The 21,980-nt window shown below is 43.4% G+C and overlaps 1 protein-coding gene across 7 annotated transcripts in view; it reads right to left on the reverse strand.

The window, feature by feature from the left end:
* Positions 1 to 21,980, reverse strand: part of LOC112258042 (glutamate receptor 4) — a 176,005-nt gene that overhangs the window by 48,362 nt on the left and 105,663 nt on the right. For 6 of the 7 annotated variants that reach the window (XR_006084100.1, XM_042326951.1, XM_042326950.1 and 3 more), the window contains 3 exons: positions 15,087 to 15,254; positions 14,789 to 14,893; positions 13,651 to 13,755 (listed from right to left, as the gene is read on the reverse strand). Coding sequence is in view for 6 of the 7 variants with exons in the window: in XM_042326951.1 (XP_042182885.1) it covers positions 13,651 to 13,755; positions 14,789 to 14,893; positions 15,087 to 15,254 (378 nt within the window). In the remaining variant the exon portion in view is untranslated. Of the gene's footprint in view, positions 1 to 10,729; positions 12,484 to 13,650; positions 13,756 to 14,788; positions 14,894 to 15,086; positions 15,255 to 21,980 lie in introns of those variants that run through there. The other variant, XM_042326956.1, reaches the window with a different exon arrangement.

Genomic DNA, 21,980 nt, shown 5'->3' on the forward strand with positions numbered 1-21,980 from the left:
ATCTGTGCTGCTATCAGCAACCATGGTGTTCTACATCACCATTTTACACTCGGGCCATATAACACCCAGCACCTTCTAAGATTTATTGCCAATCTAAGAGATATTTTATTTGAGCAGCAGGTTCAAGAGCAGGGTCAAGAGCTAAATGAGAATCCCATTCCCACCTATGTAATAGTGTGGGACAATGTCAGTTTACACCAAGCTGCTCAGGTAAGGGAATGGTTTAACATCAATGGGCAGTTTATGAACTTGTACCTCCCTCCATACTCGCCTTTCCTGAATCCAATTGAGGAGTTTTTCTCCTCTTGGAGATGGAAAGTGTATGATAGACAACCCTACACCAGAGTAAATCTGCTGCAAGCCATGGATTTAGCCTGTGGTGATATAGGTGAGGAATCATGTCAGGGCTGGATACGGCACACAAGAGGCTTTTTCCCCTGTTGCCTTAGGAGGGACAATATTGCTGGTGATGTCGACTAAGTGCTCTGGCCTGACCCAGCCCAAAGACAAGAAGAAGCGTTTACTCCTTTGATTTTTGTCCCCTTTAGTATTGTATACTGTAGTACAGTGCATTGTAGGCTGTATACTGTACAATGGACAAATTGTATGGCCCTAAACATTGTGCTGTCCATTTATTAACAATACTGACTGCTCAATAGATTTTGACTGGTTGCAGGTTCATATCAACAAAGAACAAGAATTACAGTATCACAGAGACAAAGGACACGTTTGTGAGATGCAGGGTACAGTGCTGTAAAAATAGGGGTACAAGGAGGAGGAAGAACAAGAAACAAAATTGGGAAGAGCAAAGCAGAGTAGTAATTTCTGATCAATTTTGAGCTACTATGATAGAACATGTTTTCGTTCATCAAAAGACAATGACGGAAAAATATGAATATTTTTTTAGATTCACTGAGAATTGTATGTTTTGATGTGTTTTCTACTTTTCGGTGTATTGTTTACTGACTGCTTGAGAGTGTATATAATTTTGATCAATTTGTTTATGATTTGAGAGCAGTGTTTGATTTTGAACACAGGTAAAACTGTTTTGAGGCGAATGTTTCATTTTGCTAGAGGAGTCAGAGGTTATGTAAATAGTGCTTGAAGATGAGGTTTTGTGTTGAATGTTTTCAGGAAATGGAGCAAGGTTTCAGAAATGGTGTTTTAGCAATTGAGAAAAACTGTAAACTGAGCCGTATAATAAGAGTCTGGTAGCAGCAGTTGTGATGCGTGTGTAGCATGAATGCATATGTGTGTGTGTGTGTGTGTGTGTGTGTGTGTGTGTGTGTGTGTGTGTGTGCGGTAAGGTACGGTATGATAAAGAGAGAGAGAGACAGAGAACGAAAGAAAGAAAGAAAAAGAGAGGTAGTATAAGGGAGAGAAAGAAAGTGAGAATACAGAGGGTCAGAGATATAGACAGACAGAAAGAGAGAGAGACGTGTAGTGAGGACGAACGGCGTACATTCTCTTGCCTCCTGTACTCAATGTAAAAATAACCTTCCATAAGGAACTGCTAAAGCTGCCCGTTCCTTTACTAATGGCAGGAAATCAATCATCTGATTTGCTGATGCCGAAAAAAATAATCTAGATAAAAAAACTCCCTCGGTTGACAGTTCATAGTTTCTTCAAAATTACGTCTTGGTGGAAGGTGGCCAAATGTATATTGAGAACAAGCAATATATTCTGGGGTTCTGCTCGACATCACACTGCCCCAGGGCATTTGAAGCAATAGTAAACCAAAAGCTGAGGCATTTTTCAAGACATTGGCGAGATACATTTACATTAAATGGTTTTCTTTTCACAGAAGCTTTTTTCAGGGCAAATATCAGAAAATAGTCATGGTGTCAGAAAAAATGGTTACAGTAAAATATGTAGATAAAATACTATGTAACAGGAAAAAAAGTTAGAAAAATACATAAAGAAAGGTGAAAGAACATTGAAAGAACACTAAAAAGAGAGTATTTTCAAGACTCTTCACGTCCAAGTTGATCATGGCTGACAAGCTGGCCAATAAACTCCCACACCACATCAGTGGATAATGAACACAAGTAGACATGGCGTTACACACACACACACACACACACACACACACACACACACACACACACACACACACACACACACACACACACACACACACACACACACACACACACACACACACACACACACAATTTTAGAGGGGGCAAGAAGTAGGTGAAGATAGAAGGGGGTTAAATTTCACATTTTTCAAACACCTGAAACAGCTTTTTCCTGCAATCTAGTGCCATAATCATTATGCCTAATTCTGTCAAAACATACAGTATGTCTATTTTTATGCATAGCTCTTTGCTCGTTCAAATGTAATTATAAGAGTGTCCTTCTGACTGTTGTAAATCACACATCTAAATATACTGCACTACTAAATATACTGCACTATGATGCTCCCCTGTCCTATGCCAGCAAGCATGAAGGTTCAGAGCATAGTCACTTTTATACCTCCTGAATCAACCCCGCTCTTTAAGTTAACCAGCGCGAACCCAAAGGAAGACGAGGTGGGCTCGACGGGGACGAAATCCACCCCCAGCCCACCTGAGGAGGTTGAGTTGGAACCACAACAAGAACTTTTGGTGATCAACATATCACCAGGGCCTCTAACTGATGCCCAAGGGTCAGTCCTGTGTAAAGGACTTTCTTTCTCCCCTTCTAATAGGATGGGCCCCTTAGCATTGAAAGTTGACACTTTCAAATTTGTTTGACAATTACATTAAAATAATGTATTATTGGCTAACAGGCAACCATTGTGTAATGGCAATGGGGTGTTTAGACACTACAATGCATCTGGTATTTCTGATGTGAGAAAACAAACAACTTTCAAAAAGAAGTCGAGTTTTGTACGACCAATTCGAAAGTGTTTTACCACTTCATTAATTGTAGCACCACAAAGTCATATACACTACATGGCCAAAAGTACAAGTGGATTTGGCTATTTCAGCCACACCAGTTGCTGACAGGTGTATAAAATCGAGCACATAGCCATGCAATCTCCATAGACAAACATTGGTAGTAGAATGGTCCGTGCTGAAGAGCTCAGTGACTTTCAACGTGACACCGTCATAGGATGCCACCTTTCCAACAAGTCAGCTGGTCAAATTTCTGCCCTGCTAGAGCTGCCCTGGTCAACTGCAAGTGCTGTTATTGTGAAGTGGAAACTTCTGAGAGCAACAATAGCTCAGCCGCGAAGTGGTAGGCCACACAAAGTCACAGAACAGGACTGCCGAGTGCTGAAATGCGTAGTGCAAAAAAATCGTCTGTCCTCGGTTGCAACACTCACTACCGAGTTCCAAAGTGCCTCTGGAAGCAAAGTCAGCACAAGAACTGTTCCCGGGAGCTTCATGAAATGGGTTTTCATGGCCTAGCATCAGCACACAAGCCTAAGATCACCAGTCAGCTGGGGTGTTGTAAAGCCATCTCTGTTTGGCGGATGCCAGGAGAACGCTACCTACCCCAATGCATACTGCCAACTGTACATTTTGGTGGAGGAGGAATAATGGTCTGGGGCTGAGCCCCTTAGTTCCAGTGAATGGAAACCTTAACGATACAGCATACAATGACATTCTACACGATTCTGTGCTTCCAACTTTGTGGGGAAGGCCCTTTCCTGTTTCAGCATGACACTGCCCCCATGCACAAAGCGAGATCCATACGGAAATGGTTTGCTGAGATCGGTGTGGGAGAACTCGACTGGCCTGCACAGAGCCCTGACCTCAACCCCATCAAACACCTTTGGGATGAATTGGAACGCCGACTGCGAGCCAGGCCTAATTGCCCAACATCAGTGCCCAACCTCCTAATGCTCTTAACTGAATGGAAGCAAGTCCCCGCAGGGATCTTCCAACATCTAGTGGAAAGCCTTCCCAGAAGAGTGGAGGCTGTTATAGTAGCAAAAGCAGGACCAACATCATATTAATGCCCATAATTTTGGAATGAGATAGTCGACCATTAGGTGTCCTCATACTTTTGGCCATGTAGTGTACATGCTCAAATACATCTGTGGAGCTGCTTATATTGGTCAAACTAAACGAGCATTGAAACTTCGCATTGCAGAACACAAGGCTGCTATTCAAAAATAAAAACACGGACTATGCTGTTGCTTGCCACTGCATTGAAGCCAATCATGGCTCACCTTCCTCCCTGCGCTTTGTAGCAATAGAACGATTCAAATTTCACCCAAACGAGATGATATTGTACGTAAACTCAAACAAAGAGAAGCATTTTGGCAGTACTTCTTAGACACTGTGGTTCCAAAGGGGCTAAATTATGTCTTAATTTCGATAAATAATGTTGCCTTGATTTTTGGGGTCTCCAGTTCACAGACACCCAAATATCACCTATGTATATTTTCACTTGACCTATTGATTAAAAAGGCACACTATTTATGTTTTTATTTTGTGCTATAATTTGCCATTTAGCTTGAAACATATTATTATTATCATCTTTGTACATTGTTGTCTCAGTGAGCCACAAGGCAATACATAGGAGCTAAGTGCAATGATCAGGTCACTCTGAGGAAGACGTCAGCTTGACAATAGATTAAAGTGAGAAATCAATCTCTGCCTTTTTTTTGTTGAGTGCTCCAACTCCTTTTTACCTCAAATTAGTCTGTTTGGAAGTTTTTCTTGGTAAGCCTGCATACTCACCGGACATGTCACCCATTGAGCATGTGATTATATTTTTAAAGAAAATAAATATGCTTCCTGCATCTCTCCTAAACTCTGGGAACAAAAATGAAAGTAATGTGAGTCTTATTCAGTACACATAGTAAATGTTTGTTTTTCTAAAGCCTAGCAACCTTGCCAGCAGGCATGCCAGCTAATATGGTTAAACAAGCTACTCTAACTTGATCGATAGCCTGAAATGGCTTTGTGGCTCGTTATGAGGTTAGGAGATTGGGAATCTATCTAGCTGGCTAGCTAAAGCCAACAGTGGCAACCCATCATTCAGGGCATGTTTTGAGCCCCACCTGTTGCATGTTATTTTTGCATTAAAACGTGTCACATATCAGTCTGCAAACAAAGTAAACAAAAACATTGAGTTAATAAAGCCACATCCAAACTTGGTCTCTTTTTTGCTTTCTGGAGTAATAAGGCAGCTCCAAAATGCAGGTGTTTCAGCCAGCTCAGTGCTTTCTGTGGTGGTGGGACAGCCAGCGGAAAATGCGGTGTGTAGGGGTTGGTAATGTTCTCTAGTTGTGCCGTGATTGGTTCAGTGTTCTGTCACTCATGGGGACACTACGTCACAGCAAAATCTAAGGGTAGAGCTTGAAAATCCAATCCCCAGGGTGTCTGTAGTGACGCATCTAAGACTGTGCCTTAGAGGTGCCTTAGACCGCTTAGACAGAGGTCTAAGGCACCTCACCTCAGTGCTAGAGGTGTCAATACAGACACCCTGGTTTGAATCCAGGCTGTATCACAACCAGCTGTGATTGGGAGTCCCATAGGGCAGCGCACAATTGGCCCAGTGTAGGCCGTCATTGTAAATAAGCATTTGTTCTTAACTGACTTGCCTAGTTAAATAAAAGGTTAAACAAATAAAATAAGTGCCCATCCAAGAAGGCTCAAGGTCATTGCCACAGATAAAATTATTTCAAATCACATTATATATCTACAGTAGCTTTGATTGGACTGATACTTTCAAAATCTTAGCTAGCAGTCATCATGAATCAAGTCGACAATCTACGGGCAAATTCTTTTCAATTCTTGTCATATGTGACCTGTTTCAGGAAACTAGGTGTATGTCGTGGGACACTACTTCCCAGGAGAGCCATTTGAACATTAAAAATAGTTTTTTGGCAGAAATGCCTTCTCGAACATGTGAACTTTCATAACAAACTTGTATGCCATCTGTAAATACGAATAAAATGGTTAAATTACAAGTCTAGTTGGTTTAGCCACAGAAAAAGACATTCCCGCTAGCCATGGTTGGCTGAGATAATGAGTGGGCTGGACATGCCGAGAGATGAGTTTGGATTGGTCTGCCAGCTGGTCAGTATGTCTTGGTAATCCCATCTAACACTGCTTTTAAAAAAAATGGGTGTGGCAGGAAGCGTAGTGGTTAGAGTGTTGGGCCAGTAACTGAAAGGTTGTTGGGTCGAATCCCCGAGCTGACAAGGTAAAAATCTGCCGTTCTGCCCCTGAACAAGGCAGTTAACCCACTGTTCCCAGGACGTAATTGTAAATAAGAATTTGTTCTTAACTGACAACAGTAATTAAATTGTTGCCAGCAGCACAGTTACAGTCACCAACTCTCTGGATAACATGAAAACAGCCTAACCAGCTCTGCTAGGGTGAGTAAAATGATCAGAGAGGGTTGTTTTCTCATTTGTGTCTGGAAGTAGCTAGAAAGTTAGCCATTGTTAGCCAGTTAGCTTGGGTGCTTGACTGCTGTTGTGAGGTCAGAACGTTCGTATCAACCCTACTCATCGGCCAGAGTGTCCAGAGTGCACTCTGAACGCTCAGAGAGCGAAACGCTCTGAATATACAAACCAACAATCTGACAGCACAGTTGCAGTCACCAACGCTCTGGATAACATAACAACCTAATCAGCTCTGCTAGGGCGAGTAATGTTCAGTGAGCTGTTCTCTCATTTGTGCCTGGAAGCAGCTTGCAAGTTAGCTTGGGTTCTTGACTTCTGTTGTTAGTACAGAACGCTCGGATCAACCATTAAAGAGATGGGTGGGGCTAAAGCTTAAGAGGGTGTGAATGATGCTGAATGGGTGTAAACAACGAAGGGCTCTCCAGTAATAGTACCAAAACATTCAAAGGCCATTTTCTCAAAAGTGAATTTACAAGTTTCAATGCGGAATTACTTTCCTATTGTTCCTCAACTGTAGTGCATGATATATCATTCCGTAGCTCGAAGTATCTACATTTAACTAATGTAAAAAACACAATTTCAAATTTTGACCGATTTGAGCCGGTAGGTCACATATGAAGAGAAATAATAGATGAAACGTATTGGTGCTCATCGGCCATTGGACATAAACATTACACAAGTTGGAAATCGCAAATTCAGCAATGAGTTGTTTGGGAGGAATCAGTGGCTAACTGCAAGCATTGCAATGCAATCACTAGCCTGCTATTCAGTGGAGTGGGTCCCAAGTCTGGATTTAAGGGTCTCATTTCCAAGCTTAAAAGGATAAACATTCAATATTGGCCATGCTGTCAATCCAGCAAGACTTCTGCCGCGTTCAAAACTGGAATCTTGGAATTGGGAAATCTCTGACTTCAGTGAGTTCCTGTTCAAGTGAGCACAGCACAAGGCGAGTCCAAAAATGTATTGTATGCTGCTGCAACATACCAGGGAGATATGTATGTATACTGTAGCTAAGAAAACAATACTAAGTGTATGTTTTGTACTAAAATGTTAGTTGCCCATGTGCCTCACCCTAATAATGTGGTCCCTTTCCCCCTCATAACTTAGCCTACTGTTCTGACTTGGTGGTGCACATGTAGCCCATAGCCTGTTTTAGATAAATGTTATCATCAAATATTTTAAGAGCTTTCATTGTCTGCTTATATGCCCCCTTTATTTATCCTACGGTTCTGACTTGGTGTACAGGGAGAATACTGTAAGAACGGCCCATGTTCTGAATTGTGTCGCTGGACATTTCAAAAGTTCTGAATTATGTATATAAAATTATATATATATATAGGTCCATCCTAGCTCGTTCATGAATGCCTCTTATCCGCTCGCCGTCCCCTTATGCCATAGTTTGTACATCTCAATTGTCAGTAGAAACCACTTTTGTTTAAGCAAGTCAGCCATATCAGCTATGTTTTTTTTATAAGGCAATAAAAGAGGCTGAATGAACTGTTTCGCTGCCTGACAAGGCTCTGCTGATAGCCATCAGTGGTAAGGTGTTAGGACTGCTGTTGGGACAGCTTTATCTAACAGTTTGTGGGCACAGTTTGTCACCGTTATAGTGCAATTAATGTATTGTTTAGTGTTGTGTTGTGTAGTGGCTTTGCTGGCATGCATCTAAAAAAAGTGGGGAGTTTGCCCCACCAAGATTCACATGCTAAAATTGCCACAGAAAGCCAACATTATAAACTTGCTCGGTGGCTAGTGTTAGAAAAACAACAAAGCATTTTTGTTTTATTTATTCATCAAGAAAGTATCCATAGGCTACATAGCTTGATCAAATAGATGTACAAACATACCTCCTGGGAGTCCTGCCCATCACTATACACTCTCTCCTCCTCTTTGCTCCACGCTGCACCTTGGAAGGAACAACTTACAAGGGAGAATGGGGGTACTCTTTGCCTGGTCCAGTCAGTGTTACCCCTCTGCAAAATACCGCAGATAAATATATATTTTTTAAATAATTATGTCGAACTTGGGCTTAAATATGAAGTTGAGTAATTAATTAAACAACTGAAATGTTTTAAAAGAGGACAAATCTGAGGGGGCACGTGCCCTTGTGCCCTGTATGAGCATGATACATCTGCACACACACGTATATATTGAAGACAATAAATGCATGTGAGTTGACATTCAAATTGACAGATACAGTCTGTCTGATAGATGATGAGTACATACAACAAGAAGCATCATAATGATGGCTCTAGACTATATACTTGGCTATATATTGACCTTAAACATCCAATCACACTAGGGTTATATACACCAAGCAAAGCACTCCATGTCTCTTTCTCTCTAACCCCTAACCTTAATTCTAACCCTAATTCTAACCCTAACCACTAAGCTTAAAATACACTGGAAAAAATATAAACGAAACATGTAAAGTGTTGGTCCCATGTTTCATGAGCTGAAATAAAAGATCCCCAAAAATTATTATGCACCAAAAGCTTATCTCTCTCAAATTCTGTGCACAATTTCCTTTGCCAAGATAATTCATCCACCTGACAGTTGTGGAATATCAAGAAGCTGATTAAATAGCATGATCATTACACGGATACACCTTGTGCTAGGGACAATAAAAGGCTGCTCTAAAATGTGCAGTTTTGTCACAGTACACAATGCCACAGATGTCTCAAGTTTTGAAGGAGTGTGCAATTGGCATGCTGACTGCAGGAATGTCCACCAGAGCTGTTGCCAGAGAATTTAATGTTCATTTCTCTACCATAAGCCACCTCAACATTATTTTAGAGAATTTGGCAGGATGTCCAACTGGCCTCACAAATGAAGACAATGTGTAATCACGTCAGCCCAGAACCTCCACATCTGGCTTCTTCACCTGCGGGATGGTCTGAGATCAGCCACCCGGCCAGGTGATGAAACTGTGGGTTTGCACAAGAATTTCTGCACAAACTGTCAGAAAACATCTCAGGGAAGCTCATCTGCATGCTCGTCGTACTCACCAAGGTCTTGACCTGACTGCAGTTCGCCATCGTATCCGACTTCAGTGGGCAAATGCTCACCTTTGATGGCTACTGGCACGCTGGAGATGTGTGCTCTTCATGGATGAATCCCGGTTTCAACTGTACCGGGGACATAGCAGATGTACGTCATGAGGGCGAGCGGTTTGTTGATGTCAACGCTGAGAACAAAGTGCCCCATAGTGGCGGTGGGATTATGGTATGGGCAGGCATAAGCTACGGACAATGAACAAAATTGCATTTTATCGATGGCAATTTGAATGCAAAGCGATACCGTGACAAGATTCTGAGGCCCATTGTCGCGCCATTCATCCACCGCCTCATGTTTTAGCATGATAATGCACAGCCCCAAGGCGCTAGTATCTGTACACAATTCCTGGAAGCTGAAAATGTCCCAGTTATTCTATGGCCTGCATACTCACCGGACATGTCACCCATTGAGCATGTTCGGAATGCTCTGGATCCACTTGTACGAAGATGGTGTTCCATCCAGCAACTTCACACAACCACTGAAGAGTAGTGGGACAACATTCCACAGGCCACAGTCAACAGCCTGATCAGCTCTATGCGAAGGAGATGTCGCGCTGCATGAGACAAATGGTGGTCACACCAGATACTGACTGGTTTTCTGATCCACGCCCCCTACCTTTTTTGAAAGGTAACTGTGACCAACAGATGCATATCTGTATTCCCAGTCATGTGAAATTCATAGATTAGGGCCTTATGAATGTATTTCAATTGACTGATTTCCTTATGAACTATAACTCAGGAAAATCTTTGAAATTGTTGCGTGTTGAGTTTCAATTTTTGTTCAGTGTAGCTTGTTTTCCATGTGGGGGCTGGCGAAATATTCCCGAATCCCTGGAATTGTTCTTGTTTTACTAGCCTTTGAGGACTTCTAGTCCCCTTAAGGATATTAAAACCACTGGAGACTCCTTTGGTGTCTTCAGAGTTAGGTACTGTAAATCGGCCTTTAGTTTTTCTCCAAAAACAATACACATAGGGCCTTATTGTCCCTGGGCCAATTTAGAGAGTGGACAGAGGAATGTTATAATGAAGAATGTGTTTGTTTTAGTTGATTGTGTTTTTATGTATATTATGTATATTTATGTTTGTCTGTGCTGAATTTGAGTTGTTTCTATTGTATTAGATTTTTTTGAAATTGTATGTGCATGGCTCCCTTGAAAAAGAGACACTGGTCTCAATGGTGACTCCCTGCTAAAATTACACACACACACACACACACACACACACACACACACACACACACACACACACACACACACACACACACTATCACTCTCTCAAAACAGCTCCTCTGTGTCCCAGTCATCACCAACCACTTATTGCACAATTCAAACCTTTATTTTTCACTTGGCTGCATGACATTTAATAAATTGAGCACATTTCAAGAATTATGTAGAAAAAGCTATATGAAAATGTCCAAGGAGCTTTCTCAGCTGAGGTTCAAGTGCTATCAGTAAGTCCCTTCCAGCTGCTGTGGTTGGGATAAAACACCATTCTGTTGCCTTGAGGGTGAAATGGGTATTTGATTTCTGACACCCTCATTTCTAGTTCTCAAATACCTTTCTGATTCTGACATACCAATCAGCAAACAGGGGACGTCCTAAAGACATTAGGAAATGTTTCCCTTTGGTCCCTTGTAGGGTTTGGCACAATTTTGTCCCATGTACGCTCTGAGAAGGTTAAAACATGACATTTACCTCGCCACCATAAGGAGACATTCAGTTCTGTAGGCCTAAAAAGGTGTGCAGCTCCAAGCCAAAATACATTCAGTCAGAGTGCCATTGTGATAAAGTATTTTAATTATCTGACTTAACACCAATTTTAATGGCTTTTTTGTGTGAAACGCTTTGAAGAATATAGCCTATGAATCAGGCGAGTGATGGACAAAGGAATTTACTATCAGTCTCGAGATGAGACATATTCAGAGCTACCACGGTGGATGAAGGATTACTATACCAGTCCAAATGAAGGCTTGTCATCAGAAATAATTGCATATTTACATGACAAACAGCTGAACAGACGCTACCCGGCTCTTTTCAAAGTTTAGTGTGAATGACACTTCACTATAGGTGAATCGAGGGGGAGCTCCTAGACGGCATACATATTAGGAAGTATAACAACTGATGATGCCCTACTCCTGATATCTCATCCATCCTCTCCCAAAACTTTATCGATAAACTTTGTATCTGACAATAACAAACTTCTGTACAGTTGAGGTTCAATGCATTTCGGCTTATCATATTTGGCAAAGAATGTAATACGGAAGTAAAAGCTTAATTGGTGTGTATTACAGTAAACAAACATTATCAAGTGCATTATCAAGTGCATTATCAAGCGCAAACACACATTACAGATGCTATCCCAGACAGCCAGCATAGTTAAACACTGATATTATCATGCTCTATGGAAGCGTGGTGATGTGGTTTGTATGAGCTGAAATTAGGCAGTGCTTTAGAAGGTATAAAGCTCTTATATACAAAAGCTGAATGGAAACTCACAGATTCAGAGCAGCCTCAGAGCATTTTTCATGTTAGTTCGTTAACATCATCTTAACATCCATTTCAATATAAAATACTGTATCAACCATAATCACCTGGAATATGCCAGGCATGGAAATTCATGCAATAAGAACATTTGTATCCTAGAGTTGTTTGAGACACACGCACGCAAGCACGCAAGCACACACACACACAGTTAAGTACAACCATGTTGATGTGATGTTTGATAAGAAGAACAAGCATTCTCGTGGCCTTAGGCAGGACGAAGGGTCCATTGTGGCTCCCATCTCTCTCCTTCTAAAAAAACACAATTTGGTCAGACTGTGTCCATTTTGTGTCTTCTTGAGGGGGTTCATTTTGGCTCTGGATAGATCCATTCCTTGGGTCAGTTAACTAATAAGGTGTGCATTAGAAGTCATGACGCAGCTCTCTGTTGCATCAGTCTGTTTCTTTAGGGGGTTCACTCTGGCTCTGGTTACGTCCAATACCGTCCGTCAGTTTCCCAATATGGGCTTTCATTTGGGCTCTGCTTGTGTCCAGTTTCTCAGTTTCTTAAAATGGGTTTCCTCACCAGGGGCTGAAAAGAGGAGGATTCTGCTGAGGTATGACTCTCCAATCCCATTTCCATCCCTCCTCTACTCACTCTGTCTTTTCTTACCCTGTTCTCTCCATCTCCTCTTATCTAGTCAGCCACCTTCACTCTCAGAAACACAGCACATCGTCACCGTTTTCACAATATCATGCCGACCCAAACCAAACTGTGCCAAACTGTGGAAATGATCTTTAAACATTGTCCTTTTCAGCTCAGTTCCAGCAACTATGATGGATGCGTAACCAGGCCAGCTCAGCACAGCTTGCTTTGGCTCGGCTCGGTTCGGCTCAGTAGTATGAAAAGCCTTCTCATTTAGTACCCTTAGTTAACATTCCAAGCAACCGGTGGCCATTTTGAATTGTGGTATAGACAGGGTTACAGTATTAGTCCAAATTTAACTAACAGAAACCAAGAAAACAGGTATCAGTTGGGTCCTGTAGGCCTACTAGTAAGTAAACAATGAGTGCTGTGGAAGAGAGAGTTGGGCCCAGAGAGTTGTGTGTATGTTTCTGTGTGCACACGTGTGTTTCTGGGTTTGAGAGTACATGTGTGTGTGTGTGCGTGTGCACGCAAGTGAGCGCATATGAGTGTCTGTGTGTTTGAGTAATAGAATCTGACTTTGTCTGGCCACATGGACTGACAGCTGTTAAAATGCGTGTGTAGCAGTCTCTGGCAAGGATACAGAATGAAGCTCATGCATTTTACAAAGGGGACTAGACGAGTCATGGCAGGTACTGCACTTTGTGACATTTTTACAATCTACATCACACCTAGTGGAACAACATCTCAAAAGCACCTGCAGTGCCAGTGTTGATGTTTTGGATAAGGTGTGTGTTTGTGTGACTGAAGGAAAGTAGAGTAAAGCTCTTCCGGGGAGAACACAAGACTTGAGAGCGCTAGACCTCTAGTACGCTCAACCGAAAGGATACCGTTCGTTTACAGTATACTAAAATGAACTAATAGTATATAGTATATACTCATTAAGTATGTAGTATACCGTATGTTAGTATGGGTATTCGAACACAGCTTAAGACTTGAGAGTGCTAGAGGGTGTGTGTCTGTGTCTCTTTCGTGTGTAGGCGCACACGTATGTCTCTGTGTGTGGTGTGTACACATGCGCTTGTGTGTTAGTAGGGTTGTAGTGCGTCTTACCATGATAGTGGTGACCACGACAGTTCTGTTCTCCATGATTTCGTTGGGATTGAGGGCTTCATTCTGGATCAGAACCAGCTTGTCTGAATCCGTCCAGTAACCCATCTGGAGACAATGAGAGGACAGTGAGTGACACGGCCAGGGTGTGTGTGTGTGTGTGTGCGTGCGTGTCTGGTATGATTTCTTCGTTGTTTGAATGCGTTTGTCATGATTACTCACCATAGAGTATGTGTCGTTTCCAGTATTTTTGTGTTAATTATGTGGTGTTAAGATCTATGAGACTATCTGAGATATTCTGTGTATACAAGCAAAGGAGAAGAGTCACACAAATTGTATGCTTGGTTGTGCCATGTATAAAAATGCACAATGTTTCGTTTTTTATTATACAGTATATGAATCTGAGTCATATCATAGGTGAGTCAAGCTAAGGAAGTGAAAATGTCTGCCAAATAAATGGTTATATACTGTTTTATACATGGTATATAATAAACCTAGACAGGGTTTTATTTAATCCTGGTGGTGTCTGCCATTGAGCAGGATGAAGGGAGGGGAGAGAGAAAGGGATGGCATGTATGCATAGGTGTATTTGACCCTAAGCATGCATTGCCAGCCTGTGGGTAGGCCCAACCACCCCTCCAATTCATCCCCCTCTCCCTCCTCCATCACTCTCTACTGCTCCACCTCTCTCTTTTCACGTACCGTAGTTGGCTGGAGTCCTGCACGCACACACACACACACACAGCACTGAAAATAATATACATGACACGGCAAAATACACACACACACATTCTCAAATCCTGAGTATACTGTTCACGCTACTGTTCATCACTAATACACAATACCCAGGTTCTACAGACACACAGACAATAATAAGATGATAAACAGATAAACAGATGTTCACTCTCTTCTGGCATTTTAAACCATGGAAATTGAAAATCAAATGAAACTAAATTATTTGTTATTCAAAGTATTATGGTATAGTGGTATTATGGTGTAGTTATTATGGTGATAGCTAGAAAGCATGGGCAGTGATGTAAATTGAGAATAAAATGAAACATATGGTAAATAGACATTTAAACATATAGTTATTATGTTTTCAAATGACGGGGTTAGGTGGGTGGACCAGTAGTCATCTTACTCGTCTGGGTCCGTTGTTCTTCAGCTCAAACACGTCCATGGTGTAGTTGACCCTGCGTCCATAGTGGTCAAACTGGACATTACCTGTTAATCCCTGCAGCCAGACCTGTACACAGGACAAAACACTATCATCAGAGTCACATAGAATGCAGGTATACCTTCGTTCAATTTGAAATAAGAGAACATTTCATAGGAAACAGTTTGTAGTGTTGATAGTTTGTCCTTTGTGGACATCATAGAGTTAGCAGAAATGAGGTAATTCATGAACCAACATGGCTTTGAGGTGCAGTGTTAGATACCTGTTTGAGGGTGCGCTCCATGTCAATGCCCTGACTCCAGGGGGCGGCGGGGTTAGCCAGACAGTCCCCAGCGTTGCCCCGGCGAGAGATGTCAACCTTCTGCCTACGCAGGTTCCTGAAGGCCTCTGCCATCACCATCACGCCGTCGTACGTCAGAGCCGACGTGTACTGGGGGAACAGGAGAGAATCATCAGGTGTGTGTGTGGTAGGGGGATGAAAAGAGGGAAAGGTTTCTGTGTGTGTGCACTGGGCATTAAACACATGATTTGCGGCAAGGAAGATTGTTGCAATGTGACAAACTCGGCTTGTGACCCCAAACAGATAACAATAACCTATGCTATTAAGCACAAGTTATTTTTCCACATTCTGTTGTGTCTCAAAGTGGAATTAAAATGTATTTAATTGAGAGAGAAAAAATGGTCAACGATCTATACAAAATATTTTAACTGTGTGTCTTTCTTGGTAAGTCTCTAAGAGCTTTCCACTCTGGGATTGTGCAACATTTGCCTATCATTCTTTTCAAAATTAATAAAGCTCTGTCAAATTGGTTGTTGATCATTGACTCTGGAGCATTCGCTGTCTTCTTAGTAAGCAACTCCAGTGTAGATTTGGCTTTGTGTTGTAGGTTATTGTCCTGCTGAAAGGTGAATTCATCTCCTAGTGTTTGGTGGAAAGCAGACTAATCCAGGTGTTCCTGAAGGATTTTGCCTGTGTTTATCGCTATTCCGTTTATTTAAAAAAACAACTCCCTAGTCCTTTCCGATGACAAGCATACCCATAACATGATGCAGCCACCACCATGCTTGAAAATATGAAGAGTGGTACTCAGTGATGTGTTGTGTTCGATTTGAACTTATTTTGGCTTGCCATAACAAAGGGGTTGAATACTTATTGACTCAAGCCATTTCAGCTTTTCATTTTTTAATCATTTGTAACTTCCAAAAACATAATTCCACTTTGACATTATGGGGTATTGTGTGTAGGCCAGTGACACAAATGTTTTATTTAATCTACTTTCGATTTTGTCTGTAACACAACAAAATGTGGAAAAAGTCAAAGGGTGTGAATACTTTTTGAAGGCACTGTAACTTTGCCTCTGGCCTCGGGGAATCCTACTCATTAACCCAGCTCTCCCTCATCCCTCCCTCGCTCATTACAGATCTCTGTGGGGGGTGCAGTGTGTGTGTGTGTGTGTGTGTGTGTGTGTGTGTGTGTGGAGGGTGGGGGGCACAGGGTGCGTGCGTCTTCTGTGTGTATATGTCTGTGGACCATCAACCCCCTGTCGGGGCAGACATGCTTCCTATATCAATGTGGGGCAAGGGGGGCGATAAACAGTTTGATAACCCCGGCTGATGCCAGCACCCTGGGCATGAAGGTTAGCACCAACTGGCACAGGCAGGCCATCAATAAGAGTCTGGGCACTTGAAGAGATAAGAGGGACAATCCTGCCAAGGAGTTATGAGGGTGTTGTGGCTGTTTGGTTGACCTCCATCTATACTGTGACCAGGACATAGTGGTGCTCCACTCAATACAGCAATGATGAATGGTGCTACTGTACAGCAGAGACTGAGAGGCTGTTTGGTCGGGAGAACATTGAAATGGTGATAAGGGATCAAAAACACACTCTTACACACACACCTCCAACTCAATCATCAAGTTTGCAGACGACACTACAGTGGTAGGCTTGAATGCCAACAACGACGAGACGGCCTACAGGGAGGAGGTGAGGGCCCTCGGAGTGTGGTGTCAGGAAAATAACCTCACACTCAACATCAACAAAACAAAGGTGATGATTGTGGACTTCAGGAAACAGCAGAGGGAGCACCCCCCTGTCCACATCGACGGGACAGTAGTAGAGAAGGTGGAAAGTTAAGTTCCTCGGCGTACACATCACAGACAAACTGAAATGGTCCAATGGTTTTTCTCTCTCTTCTCCCAGTCTCTCACCCTCTCTCCATCCATTCCCTCTCTCTTCTACCTCCTACCACTCTCCCTCCCTCCATCACTCCCTGCATCCTTCTCCCCTCTATCCCATGCAGCGCAGCTCAGCTCATGATGCGGGTGGAGGGTGACTGCTGGTCACCGAGACCCTTAAAGGGAGAGTTATTTATTTAACTTTTAGCTTATTTTCATCTTCTTTGTTGTTGTTTAATCCAAACCGTTTTTTAAGTTCCTTTGCTGGATATTTAGCAACAACCAGAATCTCATGGCTAGCATTTTTGGAGCTTGAAGCCATGCTGGTGAAAATTAATTGATCCAGTTAGCAGTACATTTAAAAGCATGGGGAAAGCAACCGGGCTCCTCTCTGAGTTAGGCAGAGCTATTTCCCAAGGCTTTTTTGATCCGTTTCTCCTGAGATCGCTACACTCTGGATGTTGTTAAGTAACCAGCAAACAAGCTTAAGAAATGGTTTGGATGAAATGACGACACCCTCAGTATGTCAAAAATGAGCTAGAATTCAAAAAAGTGAACTGTCCCTTTAACCCACTGTAGTCCACCATAGCTGAGCCAAGCCAAGCCTGATAGAGTGCAGTCAAGTGCAGTCAAGTGCAGCAGGCCAGCTAAAGTTAGCTAAAGCACCAGTGCCCATGGCCATGGCCCCCTAGCAAGAGTGGAGCTCCCTCAGGCATTGGGCTCTACTATTCCAACACTGAGAAAGTCCACAGGTGTGAGACAGAGAGAGGATTGAGATGCAATCGCATTGCTTGGCACTGGAGGAGATGGCTGCCATTTTACGGTCTCCTAAACAATTGTGCTATTGTGTGTGTTATTTCGCATTATTTGTAACTTATTTTGTACTTAAATGTTTCTGCCGAAAAGAGCTTCTAGATATCAGGACAGCGATTACTCACCTTGTACTGGATAAAGATTTCTTCTTTAACGATTCGGATGCAAAGGATTTACTTCAGACACCCGACAAGGCCCAAATCCCTGTGATTCGCATGAGATAGAGATATCGGGGATGTAGGTCGGGGTGCCTTGTAAAGATCAGACGACGTGTAGGTAATCTGCCTTGACCATCAGTCCTATTAGCCAACGTACAATCATTGGATAACAAAATAGACGAGCTACGATCACTAATATCCTACCAACGGGACATTAAAAACTGAAATATCTTATGTTTCACAGTCGTGGCTGAACGACGACATGAATAACATACAGCTGGCGGGTTTACGCTGCATCGGCAGGATAGAACAGCCGCCACCGGTAAGACAAGGGGTGGCATTCTGTGTCTATGTGTAAACAACAGCTGGTGCAAGAAATCTAATCGTAAGAAAGTCTTGAGGCTTTGCTCGCCTGAGGTAGAGTATCTCATGATAAGCTGTAGACCACACTATTTACCAAGAGAGTTTTCATCTATATTTTTTGTAGCTGTCTATTTACCACCACAAACTGATGCTGGCACTAAGACCGCACTCAATGAGCTGTATAAGGCCATAAGCAAACAGGAAAATGCTCATCCAGAGGTGGCACTTCTAGTGGCCGGGGATTTTAATGCAGGGAAACTTAAATCCGTTTTACCTCATATCTACCAGCATGTTAAATGTGCAACAAGAGGAAAAATAACTCCAGACCACCTTTACTCCACACACAGAGACGTGTACAAAGCTCTCCCCCGCCCTCCTTTTGGCAAATCTGGCCATAATTCTATCCGCTTGATTCCTGCTTACAAGCAAAAACTAAAGCAGGACACACCAGTGACTCGGTCAATAAAGAAGATGATGCAGATGCTAAGCTACAGGACTGTTTTGCTAGCACAGACTGGAATATGTTCCGGGATTCTTCCAATGGCATTGAGGAGTAGAACACATCGGTCACTGGCTTCTAAGGCACTGCATCTCAGTGGTATAGGCGTCACTACAGACACCCTGGTTCGAATCCAAGCTGTATCACAACCGGCCGTGATTGGGAGTCCCATAGGGAGGCACACAATTGGCCCAGCGTCGTCCGGGTTTGGCCGGTGTAGGCCGTCATTGTAAATAAGAACTTGTTCTTAACTGACTTGCCTAGTTAAATAAAGGTTAAATAAAAATAAATAAGTGCATTGATTACGTCGTCTTCATAGTGACTGAAAGTACATAGCCCAAACAGAAGCCATGGATTACAAGCAACATCCGCACTAAGCTAAAGGCTAGAGCTTCCGCTTTCAAGGTGCGGGACTCTAACCCGAACGCTTATAAGAAATCCCGCTATGCCCTCCGACAAACCATTAAACAGGCAAAGATTAAACAGGCAAAGATTGAATTAAACAGAACTAAGATTGAATCGTACTACACCGGCTCTGATGCTCGTAAGATGTGGCAGGGCTTGCAAACTATTTCACATCTTGGCCATGTTCTGTTATAATCTCCACCCGGCACAGCCAGAAGAGGACTGGCCACCCTACATAGCCTGCTTCCTCTCTAGGTTTCTTCCTAGGTTTTGGCCTTTCTAGGGAGTTTTTCCTGGCCACCGTGCTTCTACACCTGCATTGCTTGCTGTTTGGGGTTTTAGGTGGGGTTTCTGTACAGCACTTTGAGATATCAGCTGATGTACGAAGGGCTATATAAATACATTTGATTTGATTACAGACTACAAAGGGAAGCACAGCCGTGACCTTCCCAGTGACAAGCCTACCAGACAAGCTAAATTACATCTATGCTCGCTTTGAGGAAAGCTACACTGAAGCATGCATGAGAGCATCAGCTGTTCCGGACTACTGCGTGATCGCGCTCTCCGTAGCCGATGTGAGTAAGTCCTTTAAACAGGTCAACATTCACAAGGCCGCAGGACCAGACGGATTAACAAGACGTGTACTCCGAGCATGCGCTGACCAATTGGCAAGTGTCTGTAATATCAACATGTTTCAAGCAGACCACCATAGTCCCTGTGCCCAAGAACACTAAGGTAACCTGCCTAAATGACTACTGACCCGTAGCAAACACGTCTGTAGCCATGAAGTGCTTTGAAAGGCTGGGCATGGCTCACAACACCATTATCCCAGAAACCCTAGACCCACTCAATTTGCATACCGCCCAAAAAGATCCACAGATGATGCAATCTCTATTGCACTCCACACTGCCCTTTCCCACCTGGACAAAAGGGACATCTACGTGAGAATGTCATTCATTGATTACAGCTCAGCGTTCAACACCATAGTGCCCTCAAAACTCATCACTAAGCTAAGGACCCTGGGACTACACACCTCCTTCTGCAACATCCTATCGGGAGGTCAGAGACCTGGCCATGTGCTGCTAGGATAACAACCTCTCCCTCAACATGATCAAGACAAAGGAGATATTTGTGGACTACAAGAAAAGGAGGACAGACCATGCCCCCATTCTCATCGACAGGGCTGTAGTGGAGCAGGTTGAGAGTTTCAAGTTCCTTGGTGTCCACATCAACAACAAACTATCATGGTCCAAACACAGCAAGACAGTCGTGAAGAGGGCACGACAAAGCCTATTCCCCCTCAGGAGATTGAACAGATTTGGCATGGGTCCTCAGAGCCTCAAAAAGTTCTACAGCTGCACCATCGAGAGCATCCTAACCAGTTGTATCACTGCCTGTTATGGCAACTGCTCGGCCTCTGACCGCAAGGCACTACATAGGGTAGTGCTTACGGCCCAGTACATCACTGGGGCCAATGTTCCTGCCATCCAGGACCTCTATACCAGGCGATGTCAGAGGAAGGTCCAAAAAATTGTCAAAGACTGCAGCCACCCTAGTCATAGACTGTTCTCTCTGCTACCGCACTGCAAGTGGTACCGGAGCACCAAGTTTACGAACAAAAGAATGCTGTTCATTGACTACAGCTCAGCATTCGACACCATAGTACCCTCCAAGCTCATCATTAAGCCTGAGGCCCTGGGTCTCAACCTCGCCCTGTGCGATTGGGTGCTGGAATTCCTGACTGGCCGCCCCCAGGTGGTGAAGGTAGGAATCAACATCTCCACTTCTGTCACGAATCCCGCTTCCTGAGTCTGTGTTTGCCTGTGTTTCTGTCCTGGAGTGTGTTTCCGGTGTCCTGGAACGCACCCTGTCTGGTTGCCGGGCGAATTAGCTTGTTGGGAGATCGATGTTCACCCGCACCTGTATCCCATCAGTAATCTGCACATCTGTCCTGATCATCACCTCTCCCCTTCAAAAGCTCTGACCTGACATCCATTCCCTGCCGGATCGTTAGCCATGAACAGTATGTTGTGCCATAGTATCAGCCTCAAGTTGGATAGAATTTGTTTAGTTGTTTTTTACGTATTGCTTGCCTTAAACTTACCTCCGTTTGTTCTGTCTTCAGTTACTCACCCGGATCATTTACCCCATTCCCGCCTGGTCGTCGGAGGATTCCGCTACCCCATTGGATCCACCTATTACTCCCATCAACTCACCACCGCTGCCCGCTAGGCCACCTGGATATATCTACCCATTCACATTCACTTGTAAATAAATACTCACCTTCTTCCTACTCTCCTTACCCTGGTCTGCTTCTGGGTTCGATTTTGAAAGAACGTGACAGAACGATCCGGCCAAGGATGAACCCAGCGGACCTGGACTCCGTTTGCCATGCCATTACCCAGCAGGGGAAGACATTGGGACAACACAAGACGGCGCTACAGGAGATAGCGGGTTCAATCCAGAACTTATCTGCTAGCTTGACACAAATCCAGGATCAGCTCAGTTTGCCGGCGATTCATTCACCACCTGTTTCACCCATCTTACCTGCCGTGTCTGGTGCGGTTTCCTTCCGTGAACCCAAGGTACCGACGCCTGATAAATATGAAGGGGATTTGGGAAGATGCCGTTCTTTTCTTATGCAGTGTGGGTTAGTGTTTGATCTGCAGCCCCATTCTTACGCCACTGACAAGGCTAGGATAGCCTTTGTTATTGAACTGCTGCGTGGAAGAGCTCTGGAAT

This window comes from Oncorhynchus tshawytscha, linkage group LG09, assembly GCF_018296145.1.
Source record: "Oncorhynchus tshawytscha isolate Ot180627B linkage group LG09, Otsh_v2.0, whole genome shotgun sequence".
In the NCBI taxonomy this organism is placed as follows: Eukaryota; Metazoa; Chordata; class Actinopteri; order Salmoniformes; family Salmonidae; genus Oncorhynchus; species Oncorhynchus tshawytscha.